At 40.0% G+C, this 26739-nt stretch overlaps 1 protein-coding gene across 1 annotated transcript in view; it reads right to left on the bottom strand.

Moving 5' to 3' along the window:
* Positions 1-1533: 1533 nt before the first annotated feature.
* Positions 1534-26739, bottom strand: part of MFSD4B (major facilitator superfamily domain containing 4B) — a 45155-nt gene continuing 19949 nt past the window's right edge. Inside the window, exons 3-4 of the mRNA XM_053710864.1 lie at positions 13159-13275; positions 1534-3405 (exon numbers count right to left, since the gene is read on the bottom strand). Of these exons, the coding sequence (XP_053566839.1) occupies positions 2177-3405; positions 13159-13275 (1346 nt within the window). The 3' untranslated portion in view covers positions 1534-2176. The remainder of the gene's footprint in view (positions 3406-13158; positions 13276-26739) is intronic.

The raw sequence follows: 26739 nt of genomic DNA, 5'->3' as shown, positions 1-26739 counted from the left end.
CCATATTCTCCAATAGCTCTGGCACATACGAGCCCTAAAGATCTCCCCAGAAATATAAAGGAGCTTAAATCTATTTCAAACCCGATTAAAGCTTGGTTCAAAATATCTAAATCTCTCTCTATAAGCCCTATGGGGTCAAAACATCTTCCCCTAACTAGAAACCCGAACTTCCAACCAGGATTGGATTCAGTTATCTTTAATAGATGGCATAACAAGGGGCTGGACAGGGTTATTCACTTTGTCAATCAGGAGAAAAAATGTATTAAATCTTTTGAGGAGTTGAGACATGAATTCAATCTATTAAATAAAGATTTCTATGCATATTTACAGATAAGACATTATATTACAGAGCTTGTACATAAGATTGGATGGAACTGGACCTTGGGAAGCTTAGAAACCTGGTTAATGATAACTAAAATTTCTTCCATGTCTATTGCCCCATGTTATTACTTATTGAACCTTACTAAAGCAACCCCGATATTGGAAAAACTGTCTGGGTCCTGGGATACCTTAATCCCACACAGCAATATTGACTCAGAAATTATCCAATTGTCAATTAATAAAGTAACAAAAACAACATCCTCCTCCAATTGGCGTGATGCTCATTTAAAACTCTTGCATAGGGCATACTTCACCCCGGAAAGAGGCCTCAGAGTCCGTAATCATCAATTTAATAAATGCCCCAAATGTTCTTATTTTGCTGCTGACATAGTTCATATGTTCTGGCAATGTCCTAGAGTGAGCAATGTTTGGAGCAAGCTGGAATATTGGCTTAAAAGTAAACTTAAAATTGAACAAATATCTCTCTCCCTGTTCCAGATTGTATTCTGTCTGAAATCTGGAATAGGGCGACAGCCTAATGAGAAACTAGTTAATCTATCTATCTTAGCCACCAGATATCTGCTCTGCCAGAAATGGAAGATGAGGTCGGTGCCAACCATTGTTGAAATCAGGGATCATTTAAAGAAACAATATGTTTTAGAACAGAAAATTACTAACATAGACAATGAACCTGATGTAAAGAAATTTTTTGACAAATGGGCACCATTTATTAAGATTTTCCCTAAGAGAGAAATCGATTACTTAATCTCCCCATTTAAGAACTCGGAATTAGTGGTGTTGGGTATGTGGTGAGTTGGGGAGGGAATGAGAGATCCGGGATTTTCTTTTTTCCTTTTTTTTTTTTTTTTTAATTTTAATTTTTCTTCTTTTTTTCCTTTTCCCTCTTCTTTTTTCCTTAATTTTTATAAATAAAACACTCCAACAATGAGTAATAAAAGGATAGGCAGACGGCTTAGGTTTTATCAATTGTGCATATGATGGGTAATATGTAACTTTGGTTAATAATCATTATTTTCTCTTCATTGTTTTTTTCTTTTTTCTGTTGGTTGTTTATGAATTCTAAAATCATGGCTTCTTGTTTTCATGGAACCTGTACTCATTGTTGGATATAAATAAATGGTTTAAAAAAATATATATAAAAGCAAAATGTGTGAGTATGTATTCAGGAAACCTACAAATAAAAAGGAATCATAAGCAACAAAATCATTAAAATTTATTAACCAGAACACATAAATGAAACAAGAAACCTAAAAGAAAAGAAAACACAACAAATAAAGTATAGAACTCCTCAAAATCAAAACCCAACAAGATATTTAGTGTAGAAACACTTTCATGATTAAAATTATTAAAGTCCTTCAGGTTTCCTTTCTTCTTTGAAGTAAACATCTGTAATTCATCAAATATATATGACAGAACAAAAAATATATATACCATAAGACAACCCAGGTGCTTGGCTTATTATTTAGGAACTCCCTGTACATAAAATTGTATCAATTTTGCTTATTAATATTAGAATTAAAAAAAAAGGTACGATAATTAATAATATGTTTAGATGAATCTGTCACAGAGTTAAAACAACATTTTCATTATTAATTACAAGATGAATGTTTGGGCATTTCTGATTTTATATATATATATATATATATATATATATATATATATATATATATATATTTTTTGTATTTTGAAATAATCCCAGGAAGAGTACTGTGTGTGCAAAAGATGCTGTAAAACCCGAAGGACTGCAAGACTGACTTGGTAGTCTTTTAAGATAAAAAAATATTTTTTTAAATTTTTTTGCTATAAAAAAATGCAACCAAATATGGATCATTTTCTAATCCTTCTTCACTCTGCTTATACCAAGAAATTTTTTTGAGGGAGATTTGTTTACCAGTACCACTTGATCACCACCTGTTCCATTGGAATTTTTTAAAGGAGTCTGGTTAATGACATCAGAGGCAATAGTCTCCCCTGGCATTTCATCAAAATTTATCATAACAGTACTGCTTCGATCGTTCATTTCAATGGCTTCAAAATCAGCTTCATTCCACTGTTGTGCATCATCTTCTTCCTCCTCTTGTCCAGAATTTGAAAGCAAAGCTCTTCGGTCTTCACTTTCCTGCCCATCCCACGTGATCTTATTTCCAGAAGATGTTGCTAGTTTGTACATAACTGGAAACAGCACAGCATTCATTGCAGAAGATGCAAGGGCAGCATACATAAGTACAGGGTATGTACTAAAGATTCCTTGAAGATAGCCAACCGAAGCAGGAACAGCCATTTCCCCAAGAGCAGCTCCAACTACAAATATGGATGCAGACTTTCCTCCAATTGTAGTATATTGTTGCACCCAGGAAAATCCACTTGGAAAAGTAGTAGCCATAGAAGCACCATACAATGCACTCCCAGCCCAAAGACATATGCGATTGTCATGGAAAAGAACTAAAAGCAAAGATGCTAGTGTACAACCAGCTACACTGAGAAGCAGCATAGTGCCAGGATACATAAATGTAGCAAAACAAATAGCCAGGCCGCGTACTGCAGCAAATAGTCCCCAGAAAACAGAATTTAACATGGCAGCATCTTTATCTTCCATGTTTACATATTGTTTTGCATAAGTAAAAATATATGAGCCAAAGGCAACTTCTGTTCCAACATAAAAGAAAAAAAATAAGAACAAGAGAAAAATAAGAGCGTTATGGTATTTAGCCGTCTTTGATTTCTCCTCTGAATCCTTTCCTGTTGAATGGTGAGGTCGACTTTTTGTGTATAATATAAAGAAAAATAAAGAGACCAACAAAATAAATGTTCCAATAACAATGTAGGACAACATAGCCCCCTGCATTTCTAATCCAAGTAGTTTCAGTACTTGCTGACTTTGAGATGGGGTACTTATATTCGGCAAGTCAGAGTTGCTTGGAGTCTTGCTCAAGGGTAGAATGTCCAACACTAATTTAGCTAATAATGGAGCGACAAATGCCCCCAATGCAAAACTGAAGTGTAATGCCTGCACGTGAGGCCCAGACTGGTCTTTCCAAGTGTTCATAATTACAATATTGCCACCTAAAAATAAGAACAAACATTTAAAACAGTAGCAAATCACACAATAAAAAGGGTAAGTGCTTATGCAAAAAACAGAATTTATGCTTACCTGATAAATTACTTTCTCCAACGGTGTGTCCGGTCCACGGCGTCATCCTTACTTCTGAGATATTCTCTTCCCCAACAGGAAATGGCAAAGAGTCCCAGCAAAGCTGGCCATATAGTCCCTCCTAGGCTCCGCCCACCCCAGTCATTCGACCGACGGACAGGAGGAAATATATATAGGAGAAACCATATGGTACCGTGGTGACTGTAGTTAGAGAAAATAATTCATCAGACCTGATTAAAAAACCAGGGCGGGCTGTGGACCGGACACACCGTTGGAGAAAGTAATTTATCAGGTAAGCATAAATTCTGTTTTCTCCAACATTGGTGTGTCCGGTCCACGGCGTCATCCTTACTTGTGGGAACCAATACCAAAGCTTTAGGACACGGATGAAGGGAGGGAGCAAATCAGGTTACCTAAACGGAAGGCACCACAGCTTGCAAAACCTTTCTCCCAAAAATAGCCTCCGAAGAAGCAAAAGTATCAAATTTGTAAAATTTGGCAAAAGTGTGCAGTGAAGACCAAGTCGCTGCATTACATATCTGGTCAACAGAAGCCTCGTTCTTGAAGGCCGATGTGGAAGCCACAGCCCTAGTGGAGTGAGCTGTGATTCTTTCAGGAGGCTGCCGTCCGGCAGTCTCATAAGCCAATCGGATGATGCTTTTAAGCCAAAAGGAAAGAGAGGTAGAAGTCTCTTTTTGACCTCTCCTTTTACCAGAATAAACAACAAACAAGGAAGATGTTTGTCTGAAATCTTTTGTAGCCTCTAAATAGAATTTTAGAGCACGGACTACGTCCAAATTGTGTAACAAACGTTCCTTCTTTGAAACTGGATTCGGACACAAAGAAGGTACAACTATCTCCTGGTTAATATTTTTGTTAGAAACAACCTTAGGAAGAAAACCAGGCTTAGTACGCAAAACCACCTTATCTGCATGGAACACCAGATAGGGCGGAGAACACTACAGAGCAGATAACTCTTCTAGCAGAAGAAATTGCAACCAAAAACAAAACTTTCCAAGATAGTAACTTAATATCTATGGAATGTAAAAGGTTCAAACGGAACCCCTTGAAGAACTGAAAGAACTAGATTTAGACTCCAGGGAGGAGTCAAAGGTCTGTAAACAGGCTTGATCCTAACCAGAGCCTGAACAAATGCTTGAACATCTGGCACAGCTGCCAGTCTTTTGTGTAGTAAGACAGATAAAGCAGAGATCTGTCCCTTTAGAGAACTTGCAGATAATCCTTTCTCCAAACCTTCTTGTAGAAAGGAGAGAATCCTAGGAATCTTTATCTTATTCCATGGGAATCCTTTGGATTCACACCAATAGATATATTTCTTCCATATTTTATGGTAAATTTTTCTAGTTACCGGTTTTCTGGCCTGAACCAGAGTATCTATCACAGAATCTGAAAACCCACGCTTCGATAGAATCAAGCGTTCAATCTCCAAGCCGTCAGCTGGAGGGAGACCAGATTTGGATGTTCGAATGGACCCTGAACAAGAAGGTCCTGTCTCAAAGGTAGCTTCCATGGTGGAGCCGATGACATATTCACCATGTCTGCATACCAAGTCCTGCGTGGCCACGCAGGAGCTATCAAGATCACCGAGGCCCTCTCCTGATTGATCCTGGCTATCAGCCTGGGAATGAGAGGAAACGGTGGAAATACATAAGCTAGGTTGAAGGTCCAAGGTGCTACTAGTGCATCTACTAGAGTCGCCTTGGGATCCCTGGATCTGGACCCGTAGCAAGGAACCTTGAAGTTCTGACGAGACGCCATCAGATCCATGTCTGGAATGCCCCTTAATTGAGTTATTTGGGCAAAGATCTCCGGATGGAGTTCCCACTCCCCCGGATGGAATGTCTGACGACTCAGAAAATCCGCCTCCCAGTTTTCCACTCCTGGGATGTGGATCGCAGACAGGTGGCAGGAGTGATCCTCCGCCCATTGAATTATTTTGGTCACTTCTTTCATCGCCAGGGAACTCCTTGTTCCCCCCTGATGATTGATATATGCAACGGTCGTCATGTTGTCTGATTGGAACCTTATGAATCTGGCCTTTGCTAGTTGAGGCCAAGCCCTGAGAGCATTGAGTATCGCTCTCAGTTCCAGAATGTTTATTGGGAGAAGAGACTCTTCCCGAGACCATAGACCCTGAGCTTTCAGGGATTCCCAGACCGCGCCCCAGCCCACTAGACTGGCGTCGGTCGTGACAATGACCCACTCTGGTCTGCGGAAGCTCATTCCCTGGGACAGATGGTCCAGGGTCAGCCACCAACGGAGTGAATCTCTGGTCTTTTGATCTACTTGAATCATTGGAGACAAGTCTGTATAATCCCCATTCCACTGTTTGAGCATGCACAGTTGTAATGGTCTTAGATGAATTCGTGCAAAAGGAACTATGTCCATTGTTGCAACCATCAACCCTACTACTTCCATGCACTGCGCTATGGAAGGACGAGGAACAGAATGAAGCACTTGACAAGAGCTTAGAAGTTTTGATTTTCTGACCTCTGTCAGAAAAATCCTCATTTCTAAGGAATCTATTATTGTTCCCAAGAAGGGAACTCTTGTCGACGGAGACAGAGAACTTTTTTCTATGTTCACCTTCCATCCGTGTGATCTGAGAAAGGCTAGAACGATGTCCGTATGAGCCTTTGCTTTTGACAAGGACGACGCTTGTATTAGAATGTCGTCCAAGTAAGGTACTACTGCAATGCCCCTTTGTCTTAGAACCGCTAGAAGGGACCCTAGCACCTTTGTGAAAATCCCTGGAGCAGTGGCTAACCCGAATGGGAGGGCCACAAACTGGTAATGCTTGTCCAGAAAAGCGAACCTTAGGAACTGATGATGTTCTTTGTGGATAGGAATATGTAGGTACGCATCCTTTAGATCCACGGTAGTCATAAATTGACTTTCCTGGATAGTGGGTAGAATCGTTCGAATGGTTTCCATCTTGAACGATGGTACCCTGAGAAATTTGTTTAGGATCTTCAAATCCAAAATTGGTCTGAAAGTTCCCTCTTTTTTGGGAACTACGAACAGATTGGAATAAAATCCCATTCCTTGTTCCTTTATTGGAACTGGGTGTATCACTCCCATCTTTAACAGGTCTTCTACACAATGTAAGAATGCCTGTCTCTTTATTTGGTTTGAGGATAAGTGAGACATGTGGAACCTTCCCCTTGGGGGTAGTTCCTTGAATTCCAGGAGATAACCCTGAGAAACTATTTCTAGCGCCCAGGGATCCTGAACATCTCTTGCCCAAGCCTGAGCAAAGAGAGAGAGTCTGCCCCCCACTAGATCCGGTCCCGGATCGGGGGTTACTCCTTCATGCTGTTTTGTTAGCAGCGGCAGGCTTCTTGGCCTGCTTACCCTTGTTCCAGCCTTGCATCGGTTTCCAGGCTGGTTTGGGTTGTGAGGCATTACCCTCTTGCTTAGAGGATGCAGAATTAGAGGCCGGTCCGTTCCTGAAATTACGAAAGGGACGAAAATTAGACTTATTTTTAGCCTTGAAAGACCTATCTTGTGGAAGGGCGTGGCCCTTTCCCCCAGTGATGTCTGAAATAATCTCTTTCAATTCTGGTCCAAATAGAGTTTTACCTTTGAAAGGGATGTTAAGCAATTTTGTCTTGGATGACACATCCGCTGACCAAGACTTTAGCCAAAGCGCTCTGCGCGCCACGATAGCAAACCCTGAATTTTTCGCCGCTAATCTAGCTAATTGCAAAGCGGCATCTAAAATAAAAGAGTTAGCCAACTTAAGTGCGTGAACTCTGTCCATAACCTCCTCATATGGAGTCTCTCTACTGAGCGACTTTTCTAGTTCCTCGAACCAGAAACACGCTGCTGTAATGACAGGAACAATGCACGAAATTGGTTGTAGAAGGTAACCTTGCTGTACAAAAATCTTTTTAAGCAAACCCTCCAATTTTTTATCCATAGGATCTTTGAAAGCACAACTATCTTCGATAGGAATAGTAGTGCGTTTGTTTAGAGTAGAAACTGCCCCCCTCGACCTTAGGGACTGTCTGCCATAAGTCCTTTCTGGGGTCGACCATAGGAAATAATTTCTTAAATATAGGGGGGGGGACAAAAGGTATGCCGGGCTTTTCCCACTCCTTATTTACTATGTCCGCCACCCGCTTGGGTATAGGAAAAACGTTGGGGTGCACCGGAACCTCTAGGAACTTGTCCATCTTGCATAATTTCTCTGGAATGACCAAGTTGTCACAATCATCCAGAGTAGATAACACCTCCTTAAGCAGTGCGCGGAGATGTTCTAATTTAAATTTAAATGTCACAACATCAGGTTCAGCTTGTTGAGAAATCTTTCCTGAATCTGAGATTTCTCCATCTGACAAAACCTCCCTCATGGCCCCTTCAGATTGGTGTGAGGGTATGACAGAACAATTATCATCAGCGCCCTCCTGCTCTTCAGTGTTTAAAACAGAGCAATCGCGCTTTCTCTGATAAATAGGCATTTTGGATAATATATTTGCTATGGAGTTATCCATTACAGCCGTTAATTGTTGCATGGTAATAAGCATTGGCGCACTAGATGTAATAGGGGCCTCCTGCATGGGCAAAACTGGTGTAGACACAGTAGGAGATGATGTAGTATCATGTTTACTCCCCTCATCTGAGGAATTATCTTGGGCAATTTCATTATCTGTGGCAGTACTGTCCTTACTTTGTTTGGACGCTATGGCACAATTATCACATAAATTTAAATGGGGAGACACATTGGCTTTCATACATATAGAACATAGCTTATCTGAAGGTACAGACATGTTAAACAGGCTTAAACTTGTCAACAAAGCACAAAAAAAGTTTTAAAACAAAACCGTTACTGTCTCTTTAAATTTTAAACAGAAAACACTTTATTACTGAATATGTGAAAAAGTATGAAGGAATTGTTCAAAAATTACCAAAATTTCACCACAGTGTCTTAAAGCATTAATAGTATTGCACACCAAATTTCAGAGCTTTAACCCTTAAAATTACGGAACCGGAGCCGTTTATAAATTTAACCCCTATACAGTCCCAGCTATAGTCTTTGCTGAGACCCAACCAAGCCCAGAGGGGAATACGATACCAATTGACGCCTTCTAGAAGCTTTTCCAGGAATTTTTAGATCCTCACACATGCATCTGCATGCCCTGCTCTCAAAAAACAACTGCGCAGTAATGGCGCGAAAATGAGGCTCAGTCTATAACTAGGAAGGCCCCCTGACTGGAAAAGGTGTCTAACACAGTGCCTGCCGTTTAATAAGCGTTCCCAAAGTTTATAAATGCAAATTGTCAGCATAAATATGAATAAAATGCGCAAATAAAGCAATCGATTTAGCCCATAAGAATGTCTACCAGTTTTTTAGCCCATAATAAGCCCTTTATTCTGTTTGTTTGACTAAGAAAATGGCTTACCGGTCCCCATGAGGGGAAATGACAGCCTTCCAGCATTACATGGTCTTGTTAGAAATATGGCTAGTCATACCTTAAGCAGAAAAGTCTGCTAACTGTTTCCCCCAACTGAAGTTACTTCATCTCAACAGTCCTATGTGGAAAAAGCAATCTATTTTAGTTACTGTCTGCTAAAATCATCTTCCTCTCACAAACAGAAAGCTTCATCCTTTTCTGTTTCAGAGTAAATAGTACATACCAGCACTATTTTAAAATAACAAACACTTGATAGAAGAATAAAAACTACATTTAAACACCAAAAAACTCTTAACCATCTCCGTGGAGATGTTGCCTGTGCAACGGCAAAGAGAATGACTGGGGTGGGCGGAGCCTAGGAGGGACTATATGGCCAGCTTTGCTGGGACTCTTTGCCATTTCCTGTTGGGGAAGAGAATATCCCACAAGTAAGGATGACGCCGTGGACCGGACACACCAATGTTGGAGAAAATACCACAATAGACTCTTTATTTTCTTCCTACAGATAAGTATAAAAAGAACATTATATCAGAATACCCCTTATGCTTCTCAAGGTTATCAGATTTCACAGGTAATACTTTACAGTTAGCACAATGGAATAGAGTAGTTCTCTCTCACAGGATTGATCTTCATCAGTTTCTTCAATCAATTCTTGTCTGTAAATTCTGCAGATGCCAGTTTTGTCTCATTGATATACCTCTCTCTTCATTAAAAGGGATATAAAACCCAACATTTTTCTTACATGATTCAGATGGAGCATGCAATTTTCAACACTTTTCTACTTTACTTCTATTTTTTCTTCGCTCTCTTGGTATCTTTTATTGAAAATTAAGTACGTACGAATTCTTAGGAGCCGGCCCATTTCCGGAGCACTATATGGCAGCGGTTTTGCAAGAATGTTATCCCTTTGCACTATTCCCTGTCATGTAGTGCTCATGATTCCAATCTAGATATATCTTCAACACAGAATATCATGGGAACAAAGAAAATTTGCTAATAGAAGTTAATTGGAAACTTTTTTTTTTTTTTTTTTAAATGTAATTATCTATTTGAATCACAAAAGGAAGTTTTTGAGTTTCATATCCCTTTAACACTGCCTGACTTTAAAAGGGATAGTCTACTCAAAATTAAAGTGAAGGTACTTAGTACTGGCAGAAAGTCTGCCAGTACTAAGAAAAAACAAACAAAAAAAAAAAAACGCTTTTATTTTAATCATTTCTCTGAAATAAACAAATAGTTCCTTCAGTGTAGGTTCCCCCTAACCCCCAACCTCCACAATCCCCCCCAAACAGCTCTCTTAACCTCCCCCCTCTTCCTATTTGTGGTCATCCACCTGCCAGTACCCAAATTTTTTAAACTTATTTTTTTTTATTTTTCACCATTTTTCCATAGTGTAGCTGCCCCCCTCACTATCCTACCCCCCTCCCAGATTCCATTCCCAACAATTCCATTCCCAACAACATTTCCCCTCTCTCTCACCGATCGGACGATCGCCTGTGCGCTCACGCGCCCTTCTGGGAACAGTGGCTGGTGTCGTCACCAGAACTTGTCCAGCGATGGGCTGCCCACCCACCTCACTGCAGCTGCTCCAACCCACCGACGATCGGCACAGAGTGGCCCTCTCTGCATCGGTGTGCCAAAAAAGGTATTGCAGTGATGCCTCAATAGCGGCAATACCTTGAAAGCGGCTGGAATGACATAATGACATACAGGGTACTTTGTTGGTCTTTAATGACCAGTTTGTGTATGACCTACCCTGTACGACGTATGTCGTTAAGGGGTTAAAAGGGTCATCAAACCCAAATTTTTTCTTTTGTGATTCAGACAGAACATTCAATTTAAAAAAAAAAGGTTTTCAAAACATTTCAATTATAAAATTTACTTATTTTTCATGGTATTCTTTGTAGAAATTATATCTATAAAAAAAACATAATTTATGTAAGAACTTACCTGATAAATTCATTTCTTTCATATTAGCATGTAATTAGCAAGAGTCCATGAGCTAGTGACGTATGGGATATACATTCCTACCAGGAGGGACAAAGTTTCCCAAACCTTAAAATGCCTATAAATACACCCCTCACCACACTCACAATTCAGTTTAACGAATAGCCAAGAAGTGGGGTGATAAGAAAGGAGCGAAAGCATCAAAAATAAGGAATTGGAATAATTGTGCTTTATACAAAAAAATCATCATAACCACCACAAAAAGGGTGGGCCTCATGGACTCTTGCCAATATGAAAGAAATGAATTTATCAAGTAAGTTCTTACAGGCACACGCAAACCAACGGAACCACAGTCAGCGAGTGACTCGAGGAGGGGAGAAAGCGGCACGGCCGGATTCCTGCAGCAAGCGGTTGAAAAGACTCTCCCAGGACCGAGCACCGTAGTGTTGTGGAAAGTGAGTGAAACCCATTGCGGTTTGAATTTAATGTTTGCTGTGTGCCTGCTATTAACTTTTATCTGAATTGTGATTTATCTGAACTGTGATTTACCTGTGGCGGCTCATAGTGAATTAGTACACAGAGGCAATACATGCGGATAGGAGAAAACAAACTTCGCTTATTTTTATTTTTTCGTGTTAATCCCCGCCTCCGAGGATTACGGCTCATTCTACTAGGTCAGTTTCTAATTCCTGGGCTTTTAAGAATGAAGCTTCTGTTGTTCAGATTTGCAAAGCAACGACTTGGTCTTCTTTGCATACTTTTACTAAATTCTACCATTTTGATGTTTTCTCTTCTTCAGAAGCATTTTGGTAGAATAGTACTTCAGGCAGCTGTTTCAGTGCGATTCTTCTGCTTATAATTTCAGTTTTTTTCATTATAAAAATTTAAACTTTTGATTTGGGTTGTGGATTAATTTTTCAGCGGAATTGGCTGTCTTTATTTTTTTCCCTCCCTCTCTAGTGACTCTTGCGTGGAAGTTCCACATCTTGGGTATCTGCTATCCCATACGTCACTAGCTCATGGACTCTTGCTAATTACATGAAAGAAAGATTTCTGAAGCAGAAGGACAAGAAACACTGCTGCCACCTACTGTTGCCATATATTGTTCACGTGCACATTCCTACTATACCAAGAGAATGAAGTAAATTTGATAATACAAGTACATTGGAAAGTTTTTAACATTTTACAATATATCTGAATCATGAAATAAATATTTTAGGTTTTATGTCCCTTTAACTCAACAGCATTGACCAGTGCAAAATAAAATTAAAAAAAAAAATTGCCAAAATGTAAATCTATATGTAATAGAAAAGGCCAGACAGAACATGTAAGAGTTAAATATGAAGTTTGTACATAGACACAAAATATCAGAAGAAATACACATGAAAAGTGTCTCATTGGAAGAGTAATCTCATTGGGGAAAAACAACAACTAGATTTTCTAAAGCCTGTAAAATTCAAAGTTACCTTACAAAGCATTGTACCCAAGCAGCTAGATGTATTTGTTTGCCTATAAAATACCAGGCTTCTATCACATTACTAATGGCAACTATTTATATAGTGTGGCATGAAGAAAAAAAAAAAAGGGATGTCAGACATTGTTATTTTGTTGACAAATCTTTTTTTAAATAAAAATGAAATGGCACTACATATGTATAGACGTGGTGTGATATCATAAATGAAGCCACTAAAAAAAAACCAAAAAAAAAAAAAAACCTCTCAGAGTCTTTTACAATTCATAAGCTTTAAAATACTAGCATTAGATATAAATTTCTGCCTTCAAAAAGGGACATGAGACCCAAAAAATTTCTTACATGATACAGGTAACACATACAACTAGGGCACCAGTGTTTCCACAATGTACAACATTCTTAGAAAACTACTGCCATATAGTGCTGGATTTATTAGTGTAAAAGTGCAACAGACAAATGTGTGTTGCACTTTTACACTAATAAATCTGGATCCAAAAACAGCTGAATAGAAACAAATGCTGAATAATGAAATTCTACACATGTCTGATATGAATGCAATGAGAAAGTTCATCAAGAGATTTCATATAATATAACCTTGCACATGCTTCTAATTCTGTACTGATATAGTACATTTGATATTTCAGCAGTGAATTGATATCATTACATAGCTAGAAAAATCTTTTTTTTTTTTTTTTAAATGGCGTGATATTATTATTAAAAGTTTTTCAAATGTTTTTGTTTCCGAGTTATAAATAATGAAAACACACACTGGACCTTTATATTTTTTTTTCTCAAATGAAACAGCTTACCAGTATCAAGGAATCCCATTGCTAATCCTACAATTGACATCACACCAGTTAGCAAAAATGCTTTCCTACAGAAAGGTACAGCATACAGGCCAGCAGCTGTCGCCAACATCGATGTCCCTAGAACAATAAAATATCTTTTGAAGATGACGAAGAGTTGAGAGATTTAGACAGCATTGCAAAGTGATTTTACTATAAAATTAATTCACATTAAAATCAGATTTTTTTCAAGTGTATGCATAGAATGTATTAATTAAACATTGCATTGCAAAATAAATGCTTTAAGATCATTTAACATGTATGTAACACGTGTGTGTGTATATATTAGGGGTGCGCATCTTCACTGGTCTCACAAATCGATTGTGATTATCCTGTCAACGATTCGATTCCACGATGCATCACGATTACTGCCCATGATTTTCATTAACAAATTCAAGAAGTCAGAACTCCCTTTTTTATTTTATCTGCTCAAAAAAAAAAAGGATACGTTCTGCATGTAGCAAAGTCTGAACACTGTAAAGTATCTGCAGAACAGCTGACTTACAATGATTTTGTAAAACTGTGTTCTGTCTCATATATATATATATATATATATATATATATATATATATATATATATATATATATATATATGTAAGTATGAAGGGAATAGCTGTAATTGTTAACTCCTAAAATTGAGGAATCAATTGTATCTTATGTTAACAGATACATACAAATACAGGAGTAGCATAGGACCCCATTTTTATTCCTCCTCTGTGTATAGTTGTGTAGTATTTATACTATGAGGGCAAAGGTAGCAGTGCTTTAAGAACAACTCTCTTTATGTTTTTACTATATATGCTGCTCAACACCCATCTATATTCTTACAATCTATGTTCCATATTAATTTTATAGAGGCACTTATATTCTAAGGGGATGTTTCTAGGATATAAGGTATTATGGTCCTGGCATGTTAAATAATAATTCTGGACTTGCCTTTTTTGTCAGGGAACAATGGATTCAGATTTAAGTTAATAGATATGCTTTTAACAGGCTATAGGTTTATATGTAACATATACTGTACTATTATTTATATACACATACAAAGCACAACTATAATACAATACCCTGTCACATATACACACTTAGATCATAGATGGGCTGTTATTTTGCTCCCTAAGCTCATACGAGACAGTGAGACTAGTATTTTGTGTATTGGAGAGTGGAGAGCTTTGAAAGGAATGCATGGTATGTGTGAGCAGTGCAGTGTCACCGTAAATGATCAGGGCTCTTAACTGATATGAACAAAGGGTCACCTAATCAATCATGTAGGCACTATAAACAGGTTTATTACGGCTCTGTGATGATCTGCAGCAGGGAAGGAATGCTATGTCATTTCCTCTTACCGCAACCTTTAACAACAGCTGCACCAACCACTTACTGAACCACTTCAATAAGGTGTCCTAGAGGTAAAGGGGCTGGCCGGGTGAATGTGATTAATTAAGCCCTCCTGCTGTTCCGCCTGCTTCAAGACTAGGAGAGATCTGACAGGACAGGAGCGGTCTGAGGAACTGACAGCAGCCTCGTGTAACAGTGAATATTTTCTTGTATTATCGCTTCACTGTTTACTGTTGCGGTCTCTGCTGCATGTTTCCTATTTGTCAGACCCCTAGCCCAGCCCCAAACGAGCATTTGAGTGTTGCTATTAGATACTCTTGTAAAACTTGACTTTCTATATCTAATAGCAAGCAACACTCAAGAGGAAACATGCAGCAGAGACCGCAACAGTAAACAGTGAAGCGATAATACAAGAAAATATTCACTGTTTATGTTTACACGAGGCTGCTGTCTGCTTTTCAGACAACTGCACTGAGCGTGCTGAAGTTCAAAAACATAGAATCAATCAATATCTTTTACATGATAAATATTTACTCTGTCTGCCATAACTTTAAGCCCTCACATCATTCAGTGGGAGAGGCAGGGTCACGTGACATTGTGCGATGACGTCACTGACACCTGAATCGATTCAGATCTGCATCGATGCAGCATCGGTTAACGGCTGCATCGCGATGCATCAAAATGGCGATTATTTTTGGCATATATACACACACATACAGTTGTGCTCATAAGCTTACTTACCCTGGCATACAATTTTAAACAACTTTCCAATTTACTTCTATTATTTAATTTGCTTCCTTCTCTTGTTATCCTTTGCTGAAAGGTTTATCTAGGCAAGTTTAGGGAAGCAGAGAACCTAGGTTCTAGCTGTTGACTGGGGGCTGCGTGTATATATATATATATATATATATATATATATATATATATATATATATATATATATATATATATATATATATATATATATATATATATATATATATATATATATATATATATATATATATATATATATACACATATACATACACACACACATACATATACATATACACACAGGGAGTGCAGAATTATTAGGCAAATGAGTATTTTGACCACATCCTCTTTATGCATGTTGTCTTACTCCAAGCTGTATAGGCTCGAAAGCCTACTACCAATTAAGCATATTAGGTGATGTGCATCTCTGTAAAGAGAAGGGGTGTGGTCTAATGACATCAACACCCTATATCAGGTGTGCATAATTATTAGGCAACTATTAGGCAACTTCCTTTCCTTTGGCAAAATGGGTCAAAAGAAGGACTTGACAGGCTCAGAAAAGTCAAAAATAGTGAGATATCTTGCAGAGGGATGCAGCACTCTTAAAATTGCAAAGCTTCTGAAGCGTGATCATCGAACAATCAAGCGTTTCATTCAAAATAGTCAACAGGGTCGCAAGAAGCGTGTGGAAAAACCAAGGCGCAAAATAACTGCCCATGCGTGCAGCTGCCAAGATGCCACTTGCCACCAGTTTGGCCATATTTCAGAGCTGCAACATCACTGGAGTGCCCAAAAGCACAAGGTGTGCAATACTCAGAGACATGACCAAGGTAAGAAAGGCTGAAAGACGACCACCACTGAACAAGACACACAAGCTGAAACGTCAAGACTGGGCCAAGAAATATCTCAAGACTGATTTTTCTAAGGTTTTATGGACTGATGAAATGAGAGTGAGTCTTGATGAGCCAGATGGATGGGCCCGTGGCTGGATTGGTAAAGGGCAGAGAGCTCCAGTCCGACTCAGACGCCAGCAAGGTGGAGGTGGAGTACTGGTTTGGGCTGGTATCATCAAAGATGAGCTTGTGGGGCCTTTTCGGGTTGAGGATGGAGTCAAGCTCAACTCCCAGTCCTACTGCCAGTTTCTGGAAGACACCTTCTTCAAGCAGTGGTACAGGAAGAAGTCTGCATCCTTCAAGAAAAACATGATTTTCATGCAGGACAATGCTCCATCACACGCGTGCAAGTACTCCACAGCGTGGCTGGCAAGAAAGGGTATAAAAGAAGAAAATCTAATGACATGGCCTCCTTGTTCACCTGATCTGAACCCCATTGAGAACCTGTGGTCCATCATCAAATGTGAGATTTACAAGGAGGGAAAACAGTACACCCCTCTGAACAGTGCCTGGGAGGCTGTGGTTGCTGCTGCACGCAATGTTGATGGTGAACAGATCAAAACACTGACAGAATCCATGGATGGCAGGCTTTTCAGTGTCCTTGCAAAGAAAGGTGGCTATATTGGTCACTGATTTGTTTTTGTTTTGTTTTTGAATGTCAGAAATTTATATTTGTGAATGTTGAGATGTTATATTGGTTTCACTGGTAAAAATAAATAATTGAAATGGGTATATATTTGTTTTTTGTTAAGTTGCCTAATAATTATGCACAATAATAGTCACCTGCACACACAGAAATCCCCCTAAAACAGCTATAACTAAAAACAAACTAAAAACTACTTCCAAAACTATTCAGCTTTGATATTAATGAGTTTTTTGGGTTCATTGAGAACATGGTTGTTGTTCAATAATAAAATTAATCCTCAAAAATACAACTTGCCTAATAATTCTGCACTCCCTGTATGTATGTATGTATGTATGTATGTATGTATGTATGTATGTATGTATGTATGTATGTATGTATGTATGTATGTATGTATGTATGTATGTATATATATATATATATATATATATATATATATATATATATATATATATATATATATATATATATACATACATACATACATACATACACACACATATACACACACACATACATACACACAGAGAGAAGCACACTCACAGGAACGAACAACTGGCTCAATACTATTGTTAGCCTGTTCTATGGCGATTTACCACCTGGGTGCAGCTTCTTTTAGCCCAGTAATGCTTTTCACAGAAAAGAACTTTCCTGTAGTATATCCGTCTGATCCCACCTATTACGGTCAGTCCAGCGCCGAAATACCAGGCAATTCCTCTCTGAACAAGGAACACAGCAACCCCAGACGATCTGTGTGTATTTAGTCTCCCTATGGGAAAAAAGGGGCAACCAGACGTGGACTCCTTGCTCAGTGTGCTTAGAGGAATACTGCTACACCTCACTGACAAGGCCCAATGAAGGCCGAAACGATCGTCTGGGGTTGCTGTGTTCCTTGTTCAGAGAGGAATTGCCTGGTATTTCGGCGCTGGACTGACCGTAATAGGCGGGACCAGACTGATATACTACAGGAAAGTTCTACACTGTGAAAAGCATTACTGGGCTAAAAGAAGTTGCACCCAGGTGGTAAATCACCATAGAACAGGCTAACAATGGTATTGAGCTGGTTGTTCGTTCCTGTGAGTGCATTTCTCTCTATATATATATATCGATTGTGATTGGCTCACCCATGTGTTCAATTAGAAACCATTTGTGAATTGCTGCTCCTTCAACAAATGATACCAAGAGAATGAAACAAATTAGAGAATAGAAGTAAATTAGAAAGTTGCTTCAAATGTTATTCTCTATCTGAATCATTAAATAAAAAAACTTGGGTTTCATGTCCCTTTAAACAAGTCTGTGTATGTATTTAAACTTTGGCATTAAAGACAAAACTTTATTTTCTGCATTTTAATATTGCAAATTAAATTTCCATTTCTTTTCAAAACACTGAAAATAGTTAAAATAACTCCCAATAATTCCTGGTTAAAAATGTATGTTCAGCCACTGGGGCTCTATATAAGTTACAAACTTAAAAGCACATGAAACCCAAAATTTGACTCTTGATTTCTAAACAACTTTCCAATTTCATTCAAACTCTTAGTATCCTTTGTTGAAAGAGCAGCAATGCACTGCTGGGAGCTAGCTGAATATATTGGATGAGCCTATAAAAAGTATATATGTTCAGCCACCAACCAGCAGCTAGCTCCTAGTAGTGCATTGCTGCTCCTGAGTCTACCGAGGGATGCTTTTCAAAAAAAACGATAAGAGAATGAAGCAAATTAGCGAAGGAAATTGGAAAGTTGTTTAAAAGTGTATGCTCTTTCTGAATTCCAACATTTTAGGTTTCATGTGCCTTTAAATGAAACTTGGCAGCAGGTCAAAATATGAAATAGTCAGCAATACTTTTTTTTTTTTTTTTTTAAACTGTGCTGGTTGTTGGTCAAAATTAGGATATGGGCTTAAGGTCCATGCACACTTTCACATTTGTAGTTTGTGCAGGGAAAGTATTAAAAAAAAAAACCCACATTATTTATGCTTACCTGATTCATTATTTTCTTTCTTGGCAGTGAGAGTCCACAAATGTATTCATTAACTATGGGAAATATGTGAAATACCTCACCTGGCCACCAGGAGGAGGCAAAGACACCCCAAACAAAGCAATAAGTATCCCTCCTACTTCCCCTACCCTCAAGATAATGAAAAGTAGAGAGACACAAGGGGTATAGAGGTGCCAAAAGACTGCCGCCAAAAGACTGCCGCCACTACATAAGTACAGGGCGGATTTGTGGCCTATCACTGGCAACAACAAAAAATCAGGTAAGCACAAATGTTTTCTTTCTAAAGCAAGCAGTGAGAGTCCACAAATTAATTCATTACCTATGGGAACCTATTACCTATGGGAAACCAATACCCAAGCTGTAAGAACACGAAATGAATATGGAGGGAAACGCAGTTCTAAAAACTAGTCACCACCGCTTGAAGAACCTCTCTCCCAAAGGATGCCTCAGATGAGGCAAAAAAAAATTAAATTTGTAAAATTTCGTGAAAGTATGTAGAGTTGACCAAGTAGCAGTCATACATATCTGTTCCACTAAAGCCTCATTCTTGAAGGCCCAAGACAGACACCACACGGGTAAAAACATAAATTATGCTTTTTCCTGTTGGGAAACATATACCCAAGCTCTAGAGGACACTGAATGATAATGGGAGGGACAAAAAGAGGTGGACCCTAATCTGAGGGCATCGCAGCCTGCAAAACCCGTCTCCCAAAGGCTGCTTCAGCTGAAGCAAAAACATCAAACTTGTAGAATTTTGAAAAAGTGTGTAAGGAGGACCAGGTAGCTGCCTTACAAATCTGATCCATAAAGGCCTCCTTCTTAAAGTCCCAAGAGGAAGCCACTGCTCTAACAGAATGAGCCGTAGTTCTCTGAGGAGGTCTATGTCCCGCTGTTTCATAGGCTAAGCGGATAAGACTCCTCATCCAAAAAGATAAGCAAGTCGAAGAGATCTGACCCTTACGCTTCCCAGAATATGCCACAAACAAGTTAGAAATTTGTCTAAAATCCTTAGTTGCTTGAAGATAAAACTTCAAGGAACGAACCACGTCCAAATTATGAAGTAAACGTTCCTTCAAAGGAGGAGGATTAGGAACAAAGAAGGGACCACAATCTTCTTATTGATGTTGCGGTCTGACACAACCTTAGGGAGAAACTAGGGCTGGGCGATATGGGCAAAAAAAACAAAAAAAAAAAAACACGTGATTGCGATTTAATCGCAATTTTCTTATAAATGTCTATAACACCTTCATTTTGCATTCTAAAGTTTATTTAACACTACAGAATCTTAATGTACATGTTTCTCAATGTCCAATACACTCTTGGAGCATAAAAATACAAACCACAAAATAGTTAAAATAAAATTTGCTGTCTGTGATGTGATTAAAAAGTAGCCACTAGCCAGTTATTAGGTCTTATGACATACAACATTGTCATGTTTTCTTGGACAGTCAGTTATTCTAACTGTGGACAGTGGTATGATTAACAAATGAAGCAGGGGGAAATATAAAAGTGGCTTTCTCTCCTGTTCATTCCAGCATGGGCTCTGCTTTTAGATTTCTAGATTAACAGCCTTATCTGAATGGAACACTAGATAAGAAGGGTCACATTGCAAGGTGGCAATCTCAGATACTCTGCACGCCAAAGAGAACATTTCAGGACAACAATTTAAAAGGGACAGTCTACACCAGAATTGTTATTGTTTAAAAAGATAGATAATCCCTTTATTACCCATTCCCTAGTTTTGCATAACCAACACAGTTGTATAAATACACTTTTTACCTCTGTGATTACCTTGTATCTAAGACTCTGCAAACTGCCCCCTTATTTCAATTCTTTTGACAGACATCCATTTTAGCCAACCAAAGCTTGCTCACTGGAACTCCCCGTGCGTGAGCACAGTGTTATCTATATGAAACACATGAACTAACACTCTCTAGTGGTGAAAAACTGTCAAAATGCCCTGAGAGAAAAGAGGTGGCCTTTAAGGGCTTAGAAATTTGCATATGAACCTAGGTTTAGCTCTCAACTAAGAATACCAAAATTGGTGATAAAAGTAAATTGGAAAATTGTTTAAAATTGCATTCTCTATCTGAAACATAAAAGTTTATTTTGGACTAGACTGTCCGTTTAATATCAATTTCATGCATAGGCTCAAACGGAACCCGTTGCAAAACTTTAAGAACCAGATTCAGACTCCAAGGGGGAGCCGAAGATCTGAACACAGGTCTGATCCTAATCAGAGCCTTAACAAAAGACTGAACATATGGAAGCTCAGAGAGCCTCTTGTGCAGTAAAATAGACAAAACTGAAATCTGTCCACTCAGGGAACTGGCCGTAAGACCCTTCTCCAGACCATCCTGGAGAAACAGAATCCTGGCAACCTTAACCTTATGCCAAGGAAAACCACGCTCTTCACACCAGAATAAGTGGTTTCTCCACACCTTATGATAGATGCGATGAGTAACCGGCTCACGAGCTTGGATGAGAGTATCAATAACTCTCTCAGAAAAACCTCTCTTGGCTAGGACTAAGCGTTCAATCTCCACGCAGTCAGCCTCAGAGAATCTAGATTTTGATTAACAAAAGGACCTTGTTCCAGCAGATCCCTGCGACAAGGTAACTTCCATGGAGAAGATGACATCCTCACTAGGTCCGCGAACCATGTTCTTCGCAGCCACGATGGAGCAATCAGTATTACTGATGCCTGCTACTGCTTGATGTGGGCCACTACCCGAGGAAGGAGTGGTAATGGTGGAAAGAGGTAGATTAGATTTAACCCCCAATGGCACTGCTAATCCATCTATTAGCTCTGCCTGAGGATCCCTGAACCTCGACCCATATCTGGGTAGTTTGGTATTGAGACGCCATGTAGCATATCTCTGCAAACACTTCGGAATGGAGAGACCATTCCCCTGGATGAAAGGATTATCTGCTGAGAAAATCCGCTTCCCAGTTGTCCACACCCAGAATGTGGATCGCTGACAGCGAACAGCTGTGGGCCTCTGCCCACTCCAGAATCCGAGATACTTCCCTCATTGCTAGAGAGCTACTCGTTCCCCCCTGATGGTTGATGTAAGCCACCAAGGTTATATTGTCTGATTGGAATCTGATAAACCGGGACGAACCCAGAAGAGGCCAAGCTTTCAGAGCATTGTAGAGTGCTTGAAGTTCAAAAATGTTGATCGGGAGGGAGCATTCCTTCTGAGACCACAGGCCCTGTGCCATCTTTGCACCCCAAACAGCTCCCCATCCTGAGAGGCTCACGTCCCAGGATGGTCTGACAAAGGATGTTCCTTTAGGACAGATGAACTGGACAGAGCCACCAAGAGAGCGATTCTCTTGACCGGTTGTCCAGAGAAATCTGTTGAGACAGATCCGAATGATCGCCGTTCCACTGCCTCAGCATGCATAACTGTAGCGGTCTGAGACGGAACCTGGCAAAATGAATTATGTCCATGCTGGACACCATAAGACCAATTACCTCCATACACTGAGCCACAGATGGCCTTAAGGAGGTTCGGAGGGCAAGACATGCCGAAGCTAGCTTATACCGTCTCTGGTCGGTTAGAAATATCCTCATGGATATTGAATCTATTATAGTACCTAGGAATTCTACCCTGGTGCTTGGAATGAGAGAACTCTTCTCTAAGTTTATCTTCCATCCATGTGATTGAAGGAGAGAATAGATAGAGAATGGTCCTCTGCTAGACGAAAGGATGGTTCTTGAGCCAGAATGTTGTCCAAGTAGGGAGCTACTGCTATACCTTGGGTTCTGGTGACGGCCAGGAGAGCTCCTAGAACCTTTGTAAAGTTTCTTGGGGCCGTAGCAAGACCAAACGGAAGTGCAATGAACTGGAAGTGCTGATCCAGGAAAACAATCCTTAAGAACTGGAAGTGGTCCCTGTGGAATGGAACGTGAAGGTAGGCATCCTTCAGATCTATAGTGGTCATGAACCAGAAGAATGGACCGTATTGTCTCCATCTTGAACAAGGGGACATTTAGAAAATTGTTTAAGTACTTTAGGTCCAAAATTGGGGGGAAAGTTCCCTCTCTTTCTTTGGAACCACAAACAGGTATGAGTAGTATCCCAAACCTCTTTCTGTGATAGGAACCGGGACAATGACCCCTAAGGACAGATCCCGCATGCACCCCAGAAAGGCTTCCCTCTTTTTTGGTTTTAAAGACAGGCTTGAGAGGAGAAATCTGCCCTTGGGTGGATGAGATTGGAAACCTATCTTGTATTCCTGAGCTATGACCTCCAGGACCCATGGATCCTGCACGTCCCTGGACCAAGCGTCTGAAAACAGGGACAGTCTGCCCCCTACATGATCCAGCTGTGGATCGGGGGTCGCCCCTTCATGCCAACTTGTTCTCAGCGGGTTTCTTGTTCTGCTTGGATTTATTCCAGGATTGAGCCAGCTTCCAAGTGCTCTTGGTTTGCTCTAGCTTAGAGGAGGACTGCTGACGTTGGAACTTTTCAGAACGAAAATTAGATCCTTGTCCCTTAGACTTGTTCTTTTTATCCTGCGGTAGGAAGGCACCCTTGCCCCCTGTAACCGTGGAGATAAATGGAGATAAAAGGGGTGCGTCTGCACTGAGAAACCAGAGATTTTAGCATTCAGGCGAATAATTTGCATGTTTGCATCACAGATAAAAGAATTAGCAATTCTCAAAGCCTTAATTCTGTTTTGGATAACGTTGAGGGGACCTTCCACCTCAATCAATTCCCCTAAGGAGTCACACCAGTAGGCCGCAGCTCTAGCAACCGCTGCCGGTCGAAATAAATATCCCGTGTGTTGAAACCTTTTCCTGAGAAAAGTTTCCATCGGCTCTCTGAAAGACGAGCTATCCTCAAGAGGGATAGTAGTACGCTTAGCCAATGTGGAGATAGCATCATCCACCTTAGGGACGGAACCCCACAACTCCCGCTGAGAGTCCGGGAATAATTTTTTAAAGGCAGAAGAAGGGGGAAAAGGAAGATCCAATTCTATCCAATTAGTTTGTAATAATATTCGCCATTTTTACAAGTACAGGAAAAGTTAGCGGCGCTACCCCGTCCTCGTACACTCTGTCTAATTTAGGGATCAGAGGTTCATTAGACAACTTGACCTCTGGAACCGCCAATGTCGACAGAACCTCCTTTAGAAGAAAACGTAGGTGTTCAATTTTAAATCTAAAAGCTGGCTCCTCCGCAGACGGAGGCCTAAATATAGACTCCGATCTAGAAATTTCACCCTCTGAAGACTCAGAGTGTGACCCATCCTGGGATACTTGAAAAGCAGACAAATCAAGTAAATCACTTGATGTCCCCTGGACCAGAGAGCTATGTTTAAACTTTTGCTTAGCAGGGCAAGGTAGAGCACTAAGGGCCTCAGACACCGCCGTCTTTACTTTACTGGGCGGTAAAGTCTGATGGTAAAAGGCTCCCTCCAGATGGAGGATCAGGAGTGCTACGGGAATCTGCATGTGACAATGGAGATGATTGATGGGTATGCACCTCACGGGACGGCGAGTCCTCAGAGATGCACGGCTCAGTCGTACTAAAGGGATTAACCTTGTTAGACATAATAACCTTGTTGATGCATATGGAACATAGTTAAGAGGGAGTACCCTCAAGCATATCAGGATCCTCCATATCTTACGCTAACAACAATAGGATACAAATAAATGCACTTTTTTATTTCTCACAAAAACGGCACCTTTATACCCCCAATGACTGGGGCACTCACCACCTCCTAGACCCAGGAAACCAGAGAAGAAGCGACCTCTCCGACAGCAAGCTCGGTCAGGAAAGAGAAAATGAAAGTGTGACCACCCCCGTCACGTGGTGCGCAAGGCAGGACTGTCCCTGCCATGAGAAAAAGCGTGCCAAGCTACAAGCTGCGCAGCGTTCAAAGTGAAAGTAAAACACCTGTATGTTCCGTTAACGCATAACAGTCTATGAGCCCAAAATAAATCTCACACATAAAGCAGCATAAATCAAAGGAAACGCATTTGATTAATCCCCACTGTTCAATAACCTCCCTCAGGAGATATTAACCCACGATTCTATAAAAGGAGTCACACTGTGACCCTGTCTTTAGCAATTTCAACATAAGTAAAAATTGAAACGATCACGCCAGAATCCGTGCTATGGAACAGAAACACAGCCTCTCAAGTTTGACAGTCTTGTAGCATTGCTCCTGACATGGACTTGAGTGAAGAAAGCAGACAGTGAAACCCGTCAACACTGGTTGGAGCTGTTAGCAGGCAGTCTGGATGGGTTCGCAGAAAGACTCTCCCTGCATCTCCAGAATCTAACTTTCGTCAATGCACTCACTGAGAGGTTGACAAGACTACTTAAAACTACAGTTCCATAACAAAAGGCATATATCCCTCCTGAGGAACAACTCCGAAATCTTCCGACACTTCTCTGCCATCCTCCTGTGACGAAAGGCAAAGAATGACTGGGGGATGAGGGAAGTGGGGGAGGTATTTAAGCCTTTGGCTAGGTTGTCTTTGCCTCCTCCTGGTGGCCAGGTTCAGTATTTCCCAACAGTAAGGAATGAAGCCGTGGACTCTCCTTATATTAAGAAGGCAATGGGCCGTAATTGGGAATAAAGGATGCTGGCCCGCTTCAATATATGACACGTGAATTAAACTCCTGATCCAGAAGGATAAAGTAACAGGAGTGGCCTTTTGACCCTTGAGCTTACCAAAATGCAGGATAAATAAGGAAGGAGACTGACGGAATTCCCTGGTAGCATGAAGGTAGAAATTTAATGCTCTAACCACATCCTGATTATGCAGCAACCTCTCCTTAGAGGAAGACGGATTGGGACAAAAAGGACAGAACAACAATTTCCTGATTGATGTTAGAAGTAGAAAACAACCTTAGGTAAATAACCAGCTGTACCCGCACGGTTATTGGCTAAGAGGTGGAAATGTCACCTCTCAGCAAAATAGCTTTTTACCGTGGGCTGAGGAGCTCAGTGCGGTTAACACTTCAAACAAATAAAGGAACTGCCAGCATGAAGTATTTTATACTTCATGTCTGAAAATCCCCTTTATTTGTTCCACTGGTAAATCCTAGCGTTTTGCAAACGCTAGGGTTTACCATAACTTTAAACTGACAGGGACCTGTGGAAAAAGGAAAGCAGTGTAACTAACACTGGTTACCTATGTGAGAGGATAGCATAAATGTACTGGAAGGAGGCCTGGGAACTCCCCCTGCGACATCCAGCAGCTAAACTTCACCAAAATGCTACTACCAACTCGTTTTGCCCTCTCTTGCAGGAAACTGATCTAATGTGGACCATAAAATCAGAATCTTCAGCAGAGCACCTTTCTCTGCCAATCTCCATGACACAAAGCAAATAACTACTGGGAGGGTAGGGTAAGTGGGAGGGATACTTATTGCTTTGTTTGGAGTGTCTTTGCCTCATCCTGGTGGCCATGTGAAGTATTTCCCATAGGTAATTAATTCATGGACTCTCACTGCCATTAGAAAGAAATGTATGCTTAAAATTTTTTTTAACTTATCTGCTTTCATTCGTGAAATTACATTGAAATGACTAAACAAATGTTCCCCAAATTGTCTACCACTGAATGTTGAATCTAATTTTACATAAAAAAAATTACTGAACAACGGCCAACCCGATTGGGACAGAAGTATTAGTTATGCTGGGTCCTCCTCCCCTCATTCCAAACATTTTAAATGCAAATTTGACATTAACCCCTTAAGGAACAATGCTTTTCCCAGTTTCCTGTGCTTAAATGGCACAAGCAATTTGGGCATTTTTCCTCAGTATTGGTTTCACCTCAATTGTCTCCTCTCTTGTTAAGTGCACCCATACATATATTATACACCATTTTTTTAGCAGACAAAAATGACTTTCTATTAATACCCTATATGAATATGTAAAATAACAAATAGGA

This window comes from Bombina bombina, chromosome 4 (assembly GCF_027579735.1).
Source record: "Bombina bombina isolate aBomBom1 chromosome 4, aBomBom1.pri, whole genome shotgun sequence".
In the NCBI taxonomy this organism is placed as follows: domain Eukaryota; kingdom Metazoa; phylum Chordata; class Amphibia; order Anura; family Bombinatoridae; genus Bombina; species Bombina bombina.
The sequence above is the reverse complement of the archived record's forward strand: the minus strand, read 5'-3'. Positions and strand labels throughout refer to the sequence as shown.